Source organism: Accipiter gentilis, chromosome 10 (genome assembly GCF_929443795.1).
Source record: "Accipiter gentilis chromosome 10, bAccGen1.1, whole genome shotgun sequence".
In the NCBI taxonomy this organism is placed as follows: Eukaryota; Metazoa; Chordata; class Aves; order Accipitriformes; family Accipitridae; genus Astur; species Astur gentilis.
The window spans coordinates 8,723,079-8,740,397 of record NC_064889.1 but is presented as its reverse complement, the minus strand read 5'-3'; the positions used below and the strand labels follow the sequence as shown (position 1 = coordinate 8,740,397).

General features: G+C 41.5%; 2 protein-coding genes across 4 annotated transcripts; both read right to left on the bottom strand.

The window, feature by feature from the left end:
* Nucleotides 1-378: 378 nt before the first annotated feature.
* Nucleotides 379-10,259, bottom strand: ADAL (adenosine deaminase like). Its single transcript, XM_049813340.1, has 10 exons — nucleotides 10,174-10,259; nucleotides 8,707-8,837; nucleotides 8,118-8,178; nucleotides 7,248-7,335; nucleotides 6,578-6,659; nucleotides 5,667-5,793; nucleotides 4,878-4,958; nucleotides 3,775-3,913; nucleotides 3,172-3,272; nucleotides 379-1,818 (listed from the first exon to the last, which is right to left on the bottom strand). Exons 1-10 carry the CDS (start codon nucleotides 10,225-10,227, stop codon nucleotides 1,627-1,629), a joined length of 1,056 nt encoding a protein of 351 aa, XP_049669297.1. The 5' UTR covers nucleotides 10,228-10,259; the 3' UTR covers nucleotides 379-1,626.
* Nucleotides 10,260-11,192: 933 nt separating this feature from the next.
* Nucleotides 11,193-17,018, bottom strand: TM2D3 (TM2 domain containing 3). Of its 3 annotated transcripts, none has more exons than XM_049813357.1 (6): nucleotides 16,900-17,018; nucleotides 15,315-15,410; nucleotides 14,284-14,441; nucleotides 13,542-13,716; nucleotides 12,840-12,915; nucleotides 11,193-11,546 (listed from the first exon to the last, which is right to left on the bottom strand). In XM_049813357.1, the coding sequence occupies exons 1-6, from the start codon at nucleotides 16,925-16,927 to the stop codon at nucleotides 11,381-11,383; spliced, it is 699 nt and encodes a 232-aa protein (XP_049669314.1). In that variant the 5' UTR covers nucleotides 16,928-17,018; the 3' UTR covers nucleotides 11,193-11,380. The 3 variants fall into 3 exon arrangements, with proteins under 3 accessions (XP_049669314.1, XP_049669311.1, XP_049669312.1); XM_049813354.1 differs by lacking the exon at nucleotides 16,900-17,018 and adding an exon at nucleotides 16,537-16,666 and having other exon boundaries at nucleotides 15,315-15,413; XM_049813355.1 differs by lacking the exon at nucleotides 16,900-17,018 and adding an exon at nucleotides 16,537-16,666.
* Nucleotides 17,019-17,319: the final 301 nt, after the last annotated feature.

Genomic DNA, 17,319 nt, shown 5'->3' with positions numbered 1-17,319 from the left:
TTAGAGAGCTTTTCCATAAGAAAGAAAAAGAACACATTTACCATAGTAATTATTTTTGTAGAGAGAAAATGCAAACTTGATCAAACAGCAAGTGATAATGCAACTTGATCAAACAACAAAAGATAACAACGTGATCAGTGAAACTATTTGGAATTTGAAGTACTGCTTATAAATAACAAGTCAGCATGAGGTCTTATTCTGAGGTCAGATAGGAATATATAAAACTACAGTTCTGCTTCACGTAATTTTCCCCCAACTCCAAAAGGAATGTTTTCTGCTTGGAAAACATTCTGTGGAAACCTCAGGTAGCCACACAGACACAGCAACTTCTTTACTATCCTCCCATGCCCCGCCTTTTTTTTTTTTTTTCTCCCCCCCTTTTTGTTTTTTCATTTCTTATTGCCACTTTGGAGCAAGAACAACTACTTTATGCTGATTTTATTAAAAAAGACCAAAACAGAAGTCATGAACAACTTTTGTATCATTCTATTTATATTCAGTATTCCTTGCAGAGCCCAGAATGTTTGCTTTGTTTAACATAATCAATGTAAAAATGTCCTAGGTACAAAATAACCCTCTCTCTGCATACTTCCTACACTAGCTACCAATATCTAGTATTAGATGCTGTTGCATGTGTATGTTCATATGTATTTTGATATCTCACCATCAAAATACACGTGCACAGAGAGAGGCAGAGTGAACCCTGTCACTGCCGGAACCACGGAGCACCCTCCGCTGTCAGAACAGAAGCCCGCAGACGGCACATCTGCCCCGGAGAGTCGCTCGCCAGATCCCGCAGCAGGTTATACGCGCTTCTCTGCTATAGCTCTGAAATGCAGACACGCACATGCACACACACACGCACACACGAGGCAGTGGTTTCAAAAACACAGAGGTTGAAGCTATTTTTATTGCTTTTTTACAAGAAACAAAGAACAATTATAAAAAGCATTTTAAGAATTAGACCATTGCCCCCAGGTAGCTCCCAGTTTGCTAAGCCATTCCAGATTCTCAATTTCAGCTAAATACTACCGCTGCCGAGTGCATCAACGGGCACCACCACATGTGCTACACAGTCCACAGCAGGCTTCAGTCACACGTGTACACCAATAAAAACAGATGCAATGTTTAATTCCTTTGGGACAAACATTTCGTCCTCCCTGAGCTTGTTTCTGTCTTCACATTCCATCAATTGCTCAAAACTTCTGTTTAAAAACAATATAAAAACCAAATATACACACCATACATACAAACTGCTTGGTGTCATGTTGCCAAGAGACATTTTAAACCCTAACAGCTGTGCCTTTATTTTCCTCTGACTCTCAAATGTTTGTAGTATGGTAAGGTATTTCAACTAACTATTTTTTAAAAATCTCCTATCAACTGGAGAGAAACGACATGATGACACATTTGGAATTTCAGTCACTGGTTGAGAGCCCTTCCCAACTACAAAAGAACATTTACTTCTGTCCCCACTAACAAAGGATGCATTCCTGTCATCTTCATTTTGCACAGGCACAGTTTATGGGCTGGATTTATAAACCTGAAGTCTGAAAAAAGCCAGGGACCTCAGTAAAAAATGTTGCTTAACTAAGCTAATACACACAAGCCGTTCAGAACAACAGTTTAACCAAACAGAGTTGGCTTCAGTTTACACCACTGTTCCCTTAGCTTTGATTTTACTACACTCGAAGCAAAGATATAGTTGATTGATTCATAGGAAAGATCCCACATCTGCGATCGAGTCAGATTAAATGTTTTTGCAACCAGCTCGTATTCTTGCGATAGATCTGTTGCAAAGACGCCTTTATCATCTGTCTGGAGTTACATTGAAAGAAATAAAAAAAAAAAGAAGTTTTAATTAGTTCCTCTACATCAAAAAGGGGGTTTTCTACACATTACAGACCAGTTTTATCTTGCTGTTTCACATTTTATTCCATGGTTCTTCCATCTGTTGGTAATTACTTATTTGGTAATTACTTTATTTGCCCTATTTTCACTCAATAAATTATTCAAACATACAAGAAAATTTCTTGAAGTGATGGCACAATCTATCAAGTAAATAGGATTTCCTATTAAAATTGCTAGAAAGATGGCTGTCAAATGATGCATACATGCAAGCTATGTCAGGATGTGTACATCTCCTTATGCCTCTTTTCCCTTTCCTCAGGACTGGCAACTAGAGCATACTCTCTATTCCTACATCTTCAAGTGTCTTGCCTTCCACACTTAGGGTCACCTAGAACAATTTCTTGATACTGATGGAAGTACTAGGCTAGCATCAAAAACATGTGATCGAGAGCCACCTAAAGATTATTCATCTAAAAGGAGCAAGTTAAGATTATTTAAGGTTTAATGAGATTACCCATCTGCATCTTGGAGTCCTTGTGTCCCCGCAGAGAAGAAAGCTAACTATATCCTGTTAAACTTGAGACACTGTAGTATCTCCTCCTCCTCCTCTTGTTTTTATAGGCCTTTATGGGTAAACTGCTTCCTTACGTGACTTTGTTGGTTATCTAGGCTTTTCACAATTGAACATCTCAGAAATAAACTCTAATCATGAATTATTTTTTACCAAATACAACAGAGTTCAAACTCAATAATAAATATTTTACACAATAAAGATTGAGGCTTATTTGAATAATAAGCACAATGCTCTAATATATATACACACACTTGGACAATGCTCCAAATTACAGGGGTTAAACCAACAGGATGATAGTAAAATCCTGCCAATGCCAGCAAAGTACTTGGCACCTCAACATTTAAGGACCTTATTTAGCTGTCAAGAAAACTCAAGAACTCTCACCCAACACGATAAATACCCAGGTAAGCACAAGCTTAAATGCAAACATTGGACCAATATGTTTACGAGAAACCTGTCAGTATGCAGACAGTTAAGAAGTTCATCACAGCATAACTGATGATCTTACCTACACAGAAAAAAAGGTCTTGCTTTACAATAAAGCCAAGAAAATTACTAAAAACCTCCCATTTGTATTACAAGCATTTCTCAAACAGAACTTTATGATTTCCTATAGGCAGATGATTCAATGCAAGGTCAGAAATTGTTAGTAAGTCTGCTCTGATCCATAAAAGGAGACGTACCTCTCCAATTTCACACTAGTTTGGCTCTTTGCCTAAGTACATGGTTAAAATCAAAAAACTTACACAAAGCACTGTAGGGTGGCCCATGTTGTACCAGTATCCAAAATGGTGTTTGTCACAGGAAGGCACTGTCTGAGTTTTGATGTTTGATGTCATGCAAAGTTCTAAGGGGAAAAAAAAAAAGAAACAAGGACACGTATCAAAACAAAAGACATGGGTTTTGACACACTAATTGACTTATTTCTGTTCCTGAATGAAAATTAAAATTAGTTATTGTTGTTTCCTTGATTTTCTGTGCTTCAAATATTTGGGAGTATCTTCTGAAGAAAGTTAGGTAATCAATTTCTTCTTAACTACTGGCTAGATATAAAATTTAGGGAGCTTGCAAACCAGATACAGAAACACCACACAGCCTGGCACAGTAACTAAAAGTTATGATTTAGTTTTGTTTTCATCTGGAGACATCAATTGTTGTCTGCTGCCACAAATATGTCAAAACCACAAAAGCGTTACCACTGCACCTCTATAGGCAATCCTCTCGCGTACGCTGCCACATTTTTCTAAGGCACCTCTGGTCAAATCAAATCAGAGTTACTAGATCAGCAGTACGTATGATATTATGAAATCTAGAGATCACCAAGTAATTTTCTTAGCTTTTTTTCTTACCGATAGGTATATGATTCTGTCGAACAAGTGGCACTAACTCTTCTGAACCTGCTGTTGCAGAGTTGAGAAATGTCCCATGTCCAATTCTGTCGGGAGGCAGGCCCAGGAGAATTTTGGTCTCCTCTTCTTGATTTGGAATCTAGAGAGGATATATTTTACATTCTGTCAAGGCAGCATAAAATAACACATTAAATAATTACAACAACTTCAAGTTCTATTTTCACAGCATATCTTATCCAAAAGAAAGTGTTAGGGATACTAACTATCTGCACTATTACCCTGTAAAGAAAGAAGTAGTGCATGAAAGTAACTCTCAACGTGGCATTCCAAACTGAAGAAGCCATAATCCTAAACTGGTATGTAAAAATAGACGATCACTATTTGCAGTTCTGAAGTACTTTCAGTTGGAGGCCTCAAATCAGCTTTGTGTGCTTCAGTTTCAAAACTACACCATCCAGATGACCTTTAATGCCAGTTTTACACAGGGATTAAAAAAATGGCGCATGAAGAACTTAAACTGCAAGAGGCAAAACCAACCAAACAAAATAGAAACAAAACCAAAAGACCACTGAAACATTAAGAAATAAATTTTCAGAGAAGCATGCAGGAATATCCTGCAAAAGCCTCCTTAATAAAATAGAAACAAGTATAAACAGGCCTGTGACATCATAGATCATGCTTAATTTCCTGAAGAAATGGTTTCAGTATTTATCAGACTTAGAGTGAATTTCAGCCACCACTTCAACAGATTGTATGGAGAAGCTCAACTCTTTCTACTGATACAAACAGAGCTAACAAAACTACTCATGAAAATGTGTGAATTTTACTATAAATGACTTCTGATAAAATACCAGGAGGAAAACAGTGGATCTCTCACACCTAACCCCCAACAGATATGGTACAGTAAGAAATAATTTGGCAGTTCTGATTCAGAACAGATTGTTTAAGATCTCTCCTTGTTTTCTTCTCTCCTGTCAAAATGCCCCAAACAATTACTACTTTGGCCTGATAAGTTCAAAATGTACAGAAGTTAATTTTAGTTTCAGCAAGGGTTTTATATAATGGGAATTAGAGAGAAGGACCAAAATAAAGAAAATTTTTACCTCTGAAAGATGCAGTGCCAGCCTTAAACCTGCTTTTTTTGCTTCTGAGAGCGGTTCCAAAAAATCTTGGCCATGTCCTGCCTTGAAGACAGAAACACATCACCATGCTACAGTTTGCTTCACAAAACTCCTCCTATTACAATAATTAGGAAGTCTAGCAATACAAAAATACTTAATTCAAATACAGTTACATTGAATTATTTTTCTTTTCCCATTACCTCAGTTTTGAATGCAGCAAGTCACATTATGTTCTGCTATACGGGCATAATTTAGACAAATTGGTCAAACGTCAGCAGTGCAGATGATGATGCCCAACACTGACAGGCCAATTGTCCTGATTTTGATATCCTTTCTACAACTATCACCTAGAGCTATTTCACTTCAACTTGACAGCTATCCTCAAACATTTTTGCTTCTTAATATGCAATAAGCATTTGGTGCATCTAAACAAAATTTAAACTGGTGTCAGCGTGCAGTATTGTTTTATTTGCCTCAACCCAGTCAATCTGCCTGGGACAATTTAGTAACAGACACTTCCCAGATAAACACTACTTTTCAACAGTTCTTTTTTCAGTGTCATATATATAAATCTATCAACTCTTTGTTAGAGTATCTGTCCCTTACGGCAGCAGGGATTAACCTGGTATCAAGATGACACACAATCCATTCAAACTAGCAACAAACACCGGACAAAAACTTATAAGAACACAGTATGATTAGAATCACTTGCTGTTACACAACATTATATATTTATCTTCAAGAACAGACCAAAACAGAACAAAAACTTACAGTGGGATCACCACTGAGGTCAAGTCCTACTACAACCCCATCAGTGGAGAGAAGGAACTCTTCAGCAAGTTTAACAGTCTGCTTCGCAACTGCCGGGCCACCTCGTCTATTTATTGCTATTAACAATCTAGAACAGAAAAGTACATATTAAGTTGAGTACGATCTGTAATATTGGGAGACCAACAAATCCGATACCAACAAAAATGGCACTTCACATCCTTCATGGCTGAATATAAAGAGTATTTGTATAGGAAATTGTTCAAGGAATGAATGTACCAAAGTGCAGAGGGACACAGATTAGATAAATACATTAGCCTGTGAAATGCAATAGCCATGGTGAGCGGGAGGGCAGGGAACAGCACACTGCTCATTTGCTGCCTGCACTATCAGGCGAGCAACCTTTCCGTGGTGCACACGTGAAGAATGAGAATTCTTCAGCTTCCACGAAGAAATCTAACAAGGGGTGTTACCGAGAGTATAAAAGACAGGCAAGCAGACTGCCTGCAAGCAACCGCTGACTCCTTCTGAAACTTTTCTGCTGGTGAGGACTACCTCTCCTTTACAGCAGGTTGCTTGTACAGCTAATCAAGCAGTATCTTTGCAACGACTCTAGGCTGTGAAAAAGGAGTCTTTAATGCAACTTCCATCAAAAACACTGCTTTTCCTGAAAACGTTGCAGAGAATGGACAGTTTTAGAGCTGAAAAGCTTTACCCAGTTTCATTCTCTATCAGCAAAAAGGAAGATAAAAATTCAGGTTTCCATATGCATTACCTGTTTCCATGCCATGTAGTCTAGTTAAAGCATTATTTTCTTTCCTATACTGGCAGGTTGTAAACTTCTCTGCAAACCACAACCGAGCATCGGACTACACAAAACCCTGAAACAGTGGTACTCCATGTGCTTTATTTACCTTACATCTATATCCAAGCCTTCTTCTTTACACTGCTTTATACCCTCAAGTACAGTTTCAACATACATCCTTTTGGTCATACCTACAAACACACGTACACATTTGGAATAAGAATATTTGAATTAATTTTGTTATGTTGCAGACCCAGCTCTCTAGCCTCCTAAGTTTCATTTTGCAGCTTTGATTTTAGTCCATAGTCTGCTAATCTATATAGTTCTAATTCTGTTTATAAATATAGCTTTACTTTGAAGCGTACATTCGAATTAAGCCTCCTCCTAAGCATCTGGAAGAAAGAAAGTAATTTAGTGTGAACAAGAGAGTAGCAACAGGACTTCTTTTACATGTTTCTATTAAACAACATCTAAAAGAAAATAACAAATGAAGTAACAAAAAGAAAATATATCAGCTCTTAAAAATATTAGCAGACTCACATGTCATACTAAAGCGAATAACCCAAATTCTTGGGTAGTAGAATTATAAACAACACATTTTTGTCCTCAAAAATCTAACAGTAAAGTGACATGCTTTTACGTGGTTAAATCTTTGCTTTTATATTTGAAGTATATTTTTATTGAACCAACTAAATTTGACTTTACTTGTTATTAACATAATCTTAACTAAGTTTTATAGCACATCAGACTTACAAATCAAAAGCCAGAACAGACTATACCTGTGGACTTTTCTTCTCTAGGAGTGCTCCTCAATTCCAGATACTTGACACCATCATCAGCAAATTCTTTAATAACATCTTTAGTTATCTGATTAAGAAACAGTGTATTTAACAACATGAAAGTAATGCTTATAATTACTTATATTTTCCTTTACAACTAGAAGACCCAGTTATTTTGGGGCGTGGAACACTTGCAAAATTTTCAGGCCCTATGTGTTTTTAGTGCTCTCCATTTCTGGAAATACTACCCCACAGAGGGCACCTTCGGTTCCCTCAGTGATACTAAAGAGACCTAGGACAAATGAGAATTTTCTTGTCTGAACAAGGATACCCCTCAAGTGGTACAGTTATAACCCCTCCCACAGCTACTGTACCTTTCTGTAAGTTTAACAGGCTGCCTAAAAGGCCCTTTACCGGAGGAAAGAAGAGGACACTACACCACTTTCTGCTCCCTGTTTTGATCCCACAACAGGTCTCCTTGACAGTTTTGTAATCCCAGGTGAACAAAGGACAATTCTAGTTCTGTAGTTTTGGTACATAAGGAACCAAAAAAGAAACAGGAGAGTACCGTAAATCAAAGCTTTGGTAACAAGGAACACACATTGCATCTTTTAAGACATTATCGGTCCAAGCATCTGAGTGGTCATAATGACCACCATATTGGAAGCTCCTCACCTTCACAAAAGTTAAATGTGGAATTTATAGAAAATCCTGTGGTTCTAAATTAATGTGTTTTACAACAATAATTCCGACCTCCAATTGACGGGAACCATTGTTGGTATTGTTACTTGGAAATCAGTGCTGTTAATCCAAGTAATTTTGACTGTGTGTATTGCTTGCTTGTTTTAAGTGAACTTTTAATTAACTTACCAATAAAATATCTTCAGTCCTAGTGGTAATCTGATAGATGATCTGAAACATCTGAAAACATCTAAAATAAGAATTTAAAAAATTGAACAAATGTTGAACAGTAAAATGAGTATTCAAAAAAAAATAATCTACACTTTGAAAATATGTACTCGCTATGCTCAATTAACCAGCTTGTTGCTTAAAATAGAAAGACCACCTGAATGGCAATTTCCGATTTTAGGTGCTAACAATGCATTTGCAACAAAAATTATTATTACCACAATGTTTTCTGAAGCACGAAGAAAACATGAGGTTTCCAAAAAAAGGAAACTACGCGAGTCAAGTTTCTCTGAAGAACGTATGCTACAAGGGAAAATTTTCAATCCTTTAAAAAAGGGAATTAATCAACATGAGATTTCCATGTAGGCTGCAAACATCTAAGTTACTCTACAGATACAAGTAGCAAAAAATCTAACAGGTTGTACTGTAACTAAAACTTGAATATGTATTTTCTGCAGTCAGTGTATAAGGCCATACATTCCTCTGTTTTAAACTTAATTAAAAAGACATGCAGCAAATGTTCATCACACACATACAGGTGTATACTCACTCATCTAAGGTTCTTTTCTTTCCTTTGTCAATCATGGTCATGCCGTTCTGGATCTGAAGGTATGGCTTCTGGGCCATAAGTTTCTTCATAGTGGCAGAACTGATAGAGCCGTTCAAATGAGCATGAAGTTCCTACAGAAAAAAAAAAATCCTACGCATATGCGTGTGGTGAAAAGGATGGCTTCTATATCTGTTTGCATTGCTGTTCTTGTGTCCTACAGTATTGTTTCACTCTGAGTTTGAAAATAAAAGTAACAGTTATCTCTGTGTTTGGCTAGCAATTGTTGCCTCGTGCTTTTGCATGCACGGATTCAACCGAGACTTTGGGGTCCAAACCTATGATCCTCAGCTCCATTCCTCACTTCACCTTTGCTCCTTCTTATGATCTCTTGGCTCCTGACATATGGAAGGGGTCCCTAGTGCCCTCCCAACTCATTCAAAATGTATCTGCAAAGCATCGGCTTCGTTACCCAGCCCCTCGTCCCCCTGGAACGCACCCCTTCGCGCTGGGAAAAGAAAAATTAGAGAAGTATTTCTTCAAGCCTTTGATTGGAAAACGTGTTGAAATTGTAACTCCTTCAAGACCAGTTATTTTAATTTTGTGAAGTATTACATTTCAGATTCCTATCTGGAAGTATTAAGATGACTAGCGGAGGAAAAGGGGTCAAATTCTCTTAAGCTGTGGAGGCGCGTGACTCCAGCTAAACACCCGGAGCTATGGCTGCTTACCACCTCTGGAAATCAAGTCCAATACATACTGCTACTGCTACTACCGCATGAAGTTTTTCACAGTCTCACAAGCGAGATGCCTCACTGACTTCTGCTAGACATGAAGCACACAAACCCTGAAAAACATCCTACTGCAACAGAGCATGAGAAGACAAGCAGGGACGGTGCAATTCACGGTCTTTTTGACCGTGCACCTGTGCAATTTATGGCCTAAGCTCTCGGTTGCAGTACGTGCCATCTGCTGTTTTGCACGTCCCAGACGGGAACACCGATAAGACCGCCGTGACACGTACCCAGCGACAGCACAGATACAGCCTAAAAGTAAGGCACACCCTTCGGGACACGGGGGGAGAGGGGGAAAAAAAAAAAAAAAAAAAAGGCAAAAAAAAAAGCGCGTTATCCGAGACAGACGTCTTGAGCTAGCCTGGGGGAAAAACAGGACAAACGAAGGAAACAGAGATCCCGCTCAGCTGATGTAACTGGAAGATGAAACGCCAAGAGCCGCAAAAAACCCGGACAGGCAAACGCAGCCGCCCACCGCACCTGTCCGCGGGAGGGATAAAGCACCTCAGGAAAAGCCCGCCTTCGCCCCGCAGAGCTCCGAGAGCCCAGCAGCCGCCAGCCCCAGCGCCCCGGCCTCTCGGGTCCCCGCACCCCGCCCGGGGCCGCCGCCCGAGGGACGGGACGGGCAAGGGCCCCGGCCGCCCTCGGCCGCCGTGCCGCCGCCCCCGCCGCTCACCACTTTGGGCAGCCGCCGGTAGAAGCTCAGCGCCGGCTCCGGCTCCGCCGCCATGACGGCACCCGTGCCGGCGGAGGGCGGGCCGCGGCCGGGGTCACGGCGACGGCGGCCCCGGCCCCGCCTCGGCCCGGCCCGCCGGTTGCGCTCCGCCTCCCCCCCCCCTCTCCGCCCTCAGCCGCCCGGGCAGGGCCGGAGCGGGGCAGCAGGAGCGAAGGCGAGGTCGCAAACACCACCGTCGGTACTTAATTCCACACAAGCTTCAAGTTTATTCAAGGGACAGGGGGTTGGGCTCTACTGCAGCTTCGCGCTACGCAAGCGACGGTTCGCGGCCAGAGGGGGCCCGGCCGAGAGGCAGGCGGGCTCCGCACTTGCCGCAGCGGCGCGGTACGAAGACGCGAGGGAACGAACGCCTCCGCGATATTGCCAACCCTTTTTTTTTTTTTTTTTTTTTTAAATCAGCTCGGCGAGCTTGCTAGCGCAAGGCTATGAATTGTACCTTTCACAGATAACGCGGGTCAAACCCCACCGGAATACAGGCATGCTGGAACGATCCCAAAATCTATTTCAATTATTTCATGTTTAGGTTTTAGTGTTACTGCAATCTAATTCTAAAAAACCCACAAGTTTAAGTCAACTAGTCACTAAGCAAATGCTAGCTCTTGCTATATCCCAGAACAAGAGATGAATGCAATTAACATCATAAAACACAGTGATCCACATACTACTAGAGTAATTCAGGCAAATAAATTATCCTCCCACAAAGGCAAACAAACAAACAAACAAAAAAACCAGCCCCAAACCCGAAACATCACTGACATATTTCGGGAAGTTAGCTTTAAAGTTAAATTCAAGCATACAAATATGAAGTAAACAACTCAATATTCAAGTCAGTTACGCATCTCTCTTGATACTTGACAAACATCCAAGTTCAAGCACAGTGCAGAGTCGGGTTAGCCGTTCAACTTCTTTCATAGAAAAACAGCGTGTCCATAGAAGAAAGAAAATGAATTTCAACTTACTCAGTGATCCACTCTTTTATTTTACCTTAGTTAAAGGCAAACTAAGTACAGATACTGTACATTAAAACATATGCACATAGAAAGAACAGTTGTTCTTCATTCTACCTTAAAGGCTCAAATCTCTACATTCTTTTATTTAGAGCCCTTTCCACGCAATTACTCCTCTCTGAAACATGTTGCACCCACATTTAAATATAAAGAGAACCATCTGCAGGTCCCACATAGCCAACACCTATTAGCAGCACATCAATTAGTGTCCATATTCCAAGTCCACCAAAGCTGAAGAGTTTTCCCAGACCTTCCCGCCACTGGCCCAAATAGAAACGATCGGCACCAAATCCACCGAGAGTGATGCTGTAAGAATAAGAACATGATTTTTTGTTATTTTTTTTTAGAGGAACTCAGTTTGGGTATCCATACACACTTCTTTCTGACACACCTACAAGTGGATGACTGTTTTGCTCTACCTCATTTGAGAAACTATACATTTTTTGTACAAGAAGAGTGGAGTGGGTTATTAAATGAGAAACCTTTTGATGAAATAGCACTATTTCTTTGCTAATTAATACTATCCAGAGACTTGAGAGTTTTCCATTCATGACAAGTGATAAAACCCCAAACTCTCAAATTTATAAGTGTGTCTCAGCTTTTCTAAGCTAGCAGAAGCTAACAAAAACCCCAAACCAACAAACAAGCTATAGAAACAGACCGAAATGCTAAATTCATCCCCATGCGGTAGTCAGGCAACAGCAAGTTCTCCAGCTGGTGGCAGAGAGAACAACTCTTGCTATAAAAGGAAGTATGTTAGATCGCTTTCTTAATCAGAGTCTTATTGTATCTTTGGGTCCAGGAATAGAGTGTCTCACTACCTAATTTATCATATTAACCACTTCTGAAATACTAAAATTCAATGAAGAAGGTCTTACGACCAAAAGAACTGCTACTTTCAAATGGCTATTGTGGTGCTCTAATGCCTTAATATTCCAAAAATAACCTAAACAGTTTCTTTCAATACTGCTACACGTGTCTCTTCCCTAATAATTTAAAATGCAAGAAATTTCATCTTAAGGCATTTCTAGCTGTTGCAGCTGGGAAGGAAGCCATAACAAATGTATACCAGCTATAGGCAGCTCAGTGACTTCTATCAAATTCAGAAAGAGCTGCATTCATTTCAGATGCCGAGAAGTAATTTGGACAATTTTCAGCCCTAATTTTTTAAAACACATACAAAACTGGGAGAAAAAAACATAAATCTGCAGATTATTTTTTTTTAACATTGGTACCTCGTTTAATACCATACAGAATAAAAGCCCAACATGTCCTCTTTAATCCAAAAATGGATTGCTTTGTGAAGCATAAGTATCATTGGCCTCTACTCTGAAGAAAGTACATTCAATGCAGAAATCGGGTAAATGTTTTCTCTCAAGCTCTGTTTACAGAAGACAGCTAGTATCACAGCATATGAAATCTTCAGGCATCCTATGCCTCTGAATTCTAAGCTAGACTACATGAAATATTGGTTAGCCAGTACACCATTAAAAAATACCAAGCAGAAAAACACACAAACTGAAGATTTTATAGACAATTAAGCTATTTCTAGTAGTATTATCTATTTTAGCTCAACATTATCTAACAGTTCTTATGTACCTTAGTGCCAAGGCAGTAGACCACTTATAACCTCCAGTCCAGTTGCAATAGAGCATCTTAGGAAAGACACGATTACCTAAACATTAGAAAACATTCAAACCTTGATGTAACAAAACAAGGACCACATAATGAGTAAGAAAATGACAAGCAAGAAAATAGTCTGTTTTCCTAACAAGAGTCTAAAAGGGTTGACACTATCTGAAACAAACACTGTCAACACAAAAGCTCACATATACACTACAGTCCTTTGTTCCATCAATCTTTGTCCTACATCAGAAAACATGCGAGGTCACTGAACAAACAGGGAGAAAATTAAACTAGTCAGGTGAAACCAGCATGCATTTTTTTAATTACCCTACTGAGACATTTGACACTGATTCTATTAGTGGTGTCGAAATTAACTTACTTCATAGAAATTGACAAAAATAAAACAAAACTACTTTCTCTCACTTGAAGGTATACAACAGTATTAAAAGCCAATGTCTACAGTTAGATGTCACTATTCTGCTTAAAAATTAACATGTTACTATAAAAAAATTCAATAGATTAATCAAGGTGGAGGCTGTTACTGCAGTGGGCAGTGTTTTGTATTTACCCATTAGAAAATATCACTTTGTATCATTGTATTTACCCATTACAAAAAATGTTAAGAATTCTTTAGGAAAAAAGCATCTTTACAGCATGTGTTTTAGCCCACCTTACCTAGACAATGAATATGATCCCGTACTGTACAAGTGGCATTATATCGTTGTCGCGGACAAGAAACCGTCATGCAGTTTGTAGAATTGGTACACACATAATCCGTTGTTGCAAGCTGCCAGCAAAACTGGCATGTCATGTTAATTGTAAAGTTCTCCTGCTCCTGGTTATTCTGATCCTACAGAAGGACAGCATTATCACTTCACTACTAATAAAAGAAATTCACAGTGTGCAGCATCAAATTACATTTCATGGGTAGGCATTTTGGGCAAAATAACAATTACCCTCTTTGCTACCTCTAGGTAGTCAATTAAAATAGAAAAATCAACATTAGAAAACTGACAAAGAGCTATTAAAGCACAGGCTAACGTTACTGCTTCCTCCAATCTAAGGCTACTGCCAAAATGAGGACTCATTTGGTCTCACCTGTAAGATCCATTTGTACCTCTGACTGATATTCAGCCTCCCCACTCTCAAAATGGGTCAGTTTTGATTGGTCAACAAATTGATTTAACTCAATTGCATGGCTGTGTAACAAAAAGATCTGACACAAGAAAGGCAAAACAGAGAAGGGCAGGTCTGCCTCTTCAGCAACAGCCTACGGTTGAATCGGATTAAATGTATCACAGATCTGCAAACCTGCCTATGTAAGAACCTGGAAATCAATTTTTCTGTCTTTCATGACAAGATGCCACAGTTTAATTAAATTACTTCAATTTGGGTTTAAAATTAACAGGTTACTTACAACACAATGAACATGTGGCTTGACTTTGCAATCAAAAGTAGCTGGCTTCCCATATATACAGGAATAGTTTGTGTTACATGTCATGCAGTCTGGTGGCAATCTACTGCAAAGCCCGTTGCTAGGACATTTAGTCACATAAGATGGAATTTCTGTACTTTCTGAAAGGTGAAATACGTGAATAAAATTAAGAAAGTGAATGAAAAAAGCTATATAAACTGAAGTATATATACACACATTTTCTTTTATACATATACACACACTCACACATATGCACTGACACTGCATAAAGGGCTTTCCTTATTATCCAGGGAACAGCAGTACAAGTTTGCATTGTGGGAACCACTGCATTAGCCACGTGAGCTACACCACACAGCAGGGTAGCCTGCAAGATCTCACAGAAGTTCTGTACAGGACAGCACAGCAACACAATTCAGTACAACACGAGAACAGAGCTTAGTACGGATTAGTGCCGCCTCAGCCAGTGTTTGTCAGCATAAGTAATGAGTTTAGGTATAAAAGCAGGTTGACACATGTAACCTATTTTTAGTTCAGGTCTAATTAAGTTTACAGCTAGCTCAGCCATTTGCTGTTTGTATGTGTTCATTATCACCTCTTAAATTACTAGCAAGAACAGTGTGTCAGCCGGTCCTGATGCACCCCCTAGTGAGCTTCAAAAACTGTATTTATGTTCAATAGGGAACAGTAACAAGTTCCTGCAGAATGCTGGAGTCTTTCAAGAATTTCCACCATCCTGGGAGGGTATAAAACACATGAACCACAATGGCAGTTTAACTGGTTGTTTTCTATTTGTAAGATCTTATATGGACCAATTTTCTAATTATATAATCCAAACTAATTGTTAAGGTCGTTGAAGAGTAATTCATAATGTGTTATACTATAATGTCTTTTACCACTGTAAAAGCACGTACAGGCTTCTGAGATGTATAATTCAAGAACTTTACTACAAAACTCGAGACACTGAGGAAAAAGGCTCATAGAAGAAAAACAGAAGAAACAGTGTAATACTGTACCTGCTGCTTTAAAATAAGGAGTATTTGTACTTGTTGAAGTTAGACTTTTTGCCAATGTAGACTGTGGCTGTGAATGCTTTGTGGTCATCAAAGATCCTGCTGCAAGAAAACGAAAATGGAGAAAGTGATACTTCTAGAATAAAATTAATCTTCAGAAACAGTTTGATTTCAGCACACTGATAGGAAATTACAAGTGGGAAAGGTAATGAGAATAAAGAAGTATAGAAATCTGTTTTCCTGTTCTATAAATAGCAGAATGCCTGAACATTAAAATGAGCATTAGCACCGAATCGTTCCTTTTACCCAAGAAACCATGTTTATTTCAGTTCAGTCTTGTTTTTTTTATTCTGGCGAAATAAAAAACACTGCTCATAAAGCAAGGGTTACACAGTATTTGCTACCAAACAACACCACTCCATCAAGCAAGGCAGTTACTTCTTTGATAGAAAGCTGGAACAGAAAAACTGGCTGGCAACCACGGCTGCGTTTGTGCGTGCCCTTCACGTTTGTCTCTGTGCGACCGCCGCGATTCCAAGGACCGTGGGCCGCTCAGAGACGGGTAGATCTGCCTGTGCCCGAGCCCACGAGGCAGCACACCCCACACCCACGGCACGAGTGGGCCGTGCCCGGGTGGAAGCGCAAACCCAGGTCTGGCACACCTGCCTACCTCGTCGGTGCCGAGAAGCCCCAGTACCTCGCCCGTTACGCTTTGCATCACGCAAAATTCTGCGACGAGGAGCACGCACAAAGGACTCCATGTAAGCCCAGAGCGGCAGGCGAGCCGGTGAGCGGGGCCTAGCCCGTCGTTCGCCCTCAGACCCGGCATCCCAGCACGAAGTGCCAGCCCTGCAGCGCACAGTTCCGAGCACCCATGCCCCAGGCACCTGGCTCCCGCCCCCCCTCAGGGAAAGGACTACGCATCTGCAGCAAACCGAGGTCACGGTCACCTGCCGCGCTCGGCCGCTCGGAAGCCGGACCCGCCAGGGCCGCGTTCGGCCCGGCTGAGGACACCGTGGAGAACAGCCCTCACCTGCCGGCGAGGGGCTGAGGCGCCGCCGGGCCGCGGGCTGGCAGCGCCCGCCCCGGCCCGGCCCGCCCCGGCCGAGCCGCCCGCGGGCAGGCGGCAGCACCCTCGCCTGCCCCCCCTCCCCACCCCCCGCCCGCCCCTGCCCCGGTCTGGGCCTCGGGGAGCCCGGGCAGAGCGGCGGCGGGCCGCGCTCACCGCGGCCGGAGAGGACGTAGAGCTGTGAGAGGAAGAGCGCGACGCCGCAGAGCCTCCGCAGGGCGCGCAGTCCCGCCAGCGCCGCCATCTTGCCAGCCGCCGCCTGCCGGCTCCGCCGCTGCCGGCCTTGAGCGGGGCGGGGCCGCCGCCTGAGCCGCAGCCCGGGGCGGGGCGGGGCCGGGCGGGGCGGGGCGGGGCCGGCCCCTCCGCTGCCCGCAGGAGGGACGGACCGCGGGACGGCAGCGACCGCCGAGGAGCAGGGGCGGGGGGCAGCCCGGTACTGCCTCTCGCCCTTCCCGCCCCCCTCCCAGGGCTTCCCCTCGGGCACCGAGGCCACAAAACGCAGCTGCTGCTTCTACCGACCTCGGTGGTGTTCTGAACCGTCGCTCATCACCGTGGCGTTCAGGCTACCGCTCCTGGGCCGCGCTTCCCTCTCTCCGTCCTCTGCCTGCCTGTCCTCTCTACGCGTTTCCCCCTGCAGAAAATGCTAACTTTCAGTATTTCTATTAACTTACACCCTTCAGTTACCTCTCTCCTTGCTGCAGCTCATCTGAAAACTTAAATGGCGACAGCAGAGATAGAGACATGCTAAGAAGTTAAGTCTTAAATCTGCAAAACCTCGAAATTCACCGTAAAAAACCCCACCTCTGAAAGTTTTCATTCTGCAGTCTGAATACATCACGCCCGTATCATGAAGGCTGTAGTCCAGAAGAATATGGTATCTTATATATAAAAATATATTTCTAATAATAAATATATATAAAAATCACCCTCCATACCCCA

Excerpts from the sequence above, each read along its gene's own strand:
- TM2D3 (XM_049813354.1), bottom strand. The coding sequence starts at position 16,624 with ATGGCGGCGCTGGCGGGACTGCGCGCCCTGCGGAGGCTCTGCGGCGTC. Across the intron at positions 15,414-16,536 it reads CTACGTCCTCTCCGGCCGCG|CAGGATCTTTGATGACCACA; the intron begins GTGAGCGCGGCC and ends GTTTTCTTGCAG. Across the intron at positions 13,717-14,283 it reads AGCCACATGTTCATTGTGTT|GATCAGAATAACCAGGAGCA; the intron begins GTAAGTAACCTG and ends GTCCTTCTGTAG.
- ADAL (XM_049813340.1), bottom strand. The coding sequence starts at position 10,227 with ATGGCGGCGGAGCCGGAGCCGGCGCTGAGCTTCTACCGGCGGCTGCCC. Across the intron at positions 5,794-6,577 it reads GGCTTGGATATAGATGTAAG|ATTGTTAATAGCAATAAATA; the intron begins GTAAATAAAGCA and ends TTTCTGTTCTAG. Across the intron at positions 3,914-4,877 it reads TGGCACTGCATCTTTCAGAG|ATTCCAAATCAAGAAGAGGA; the intron begins GTAAAAATTTTC and ends TATCCTCTCTAG.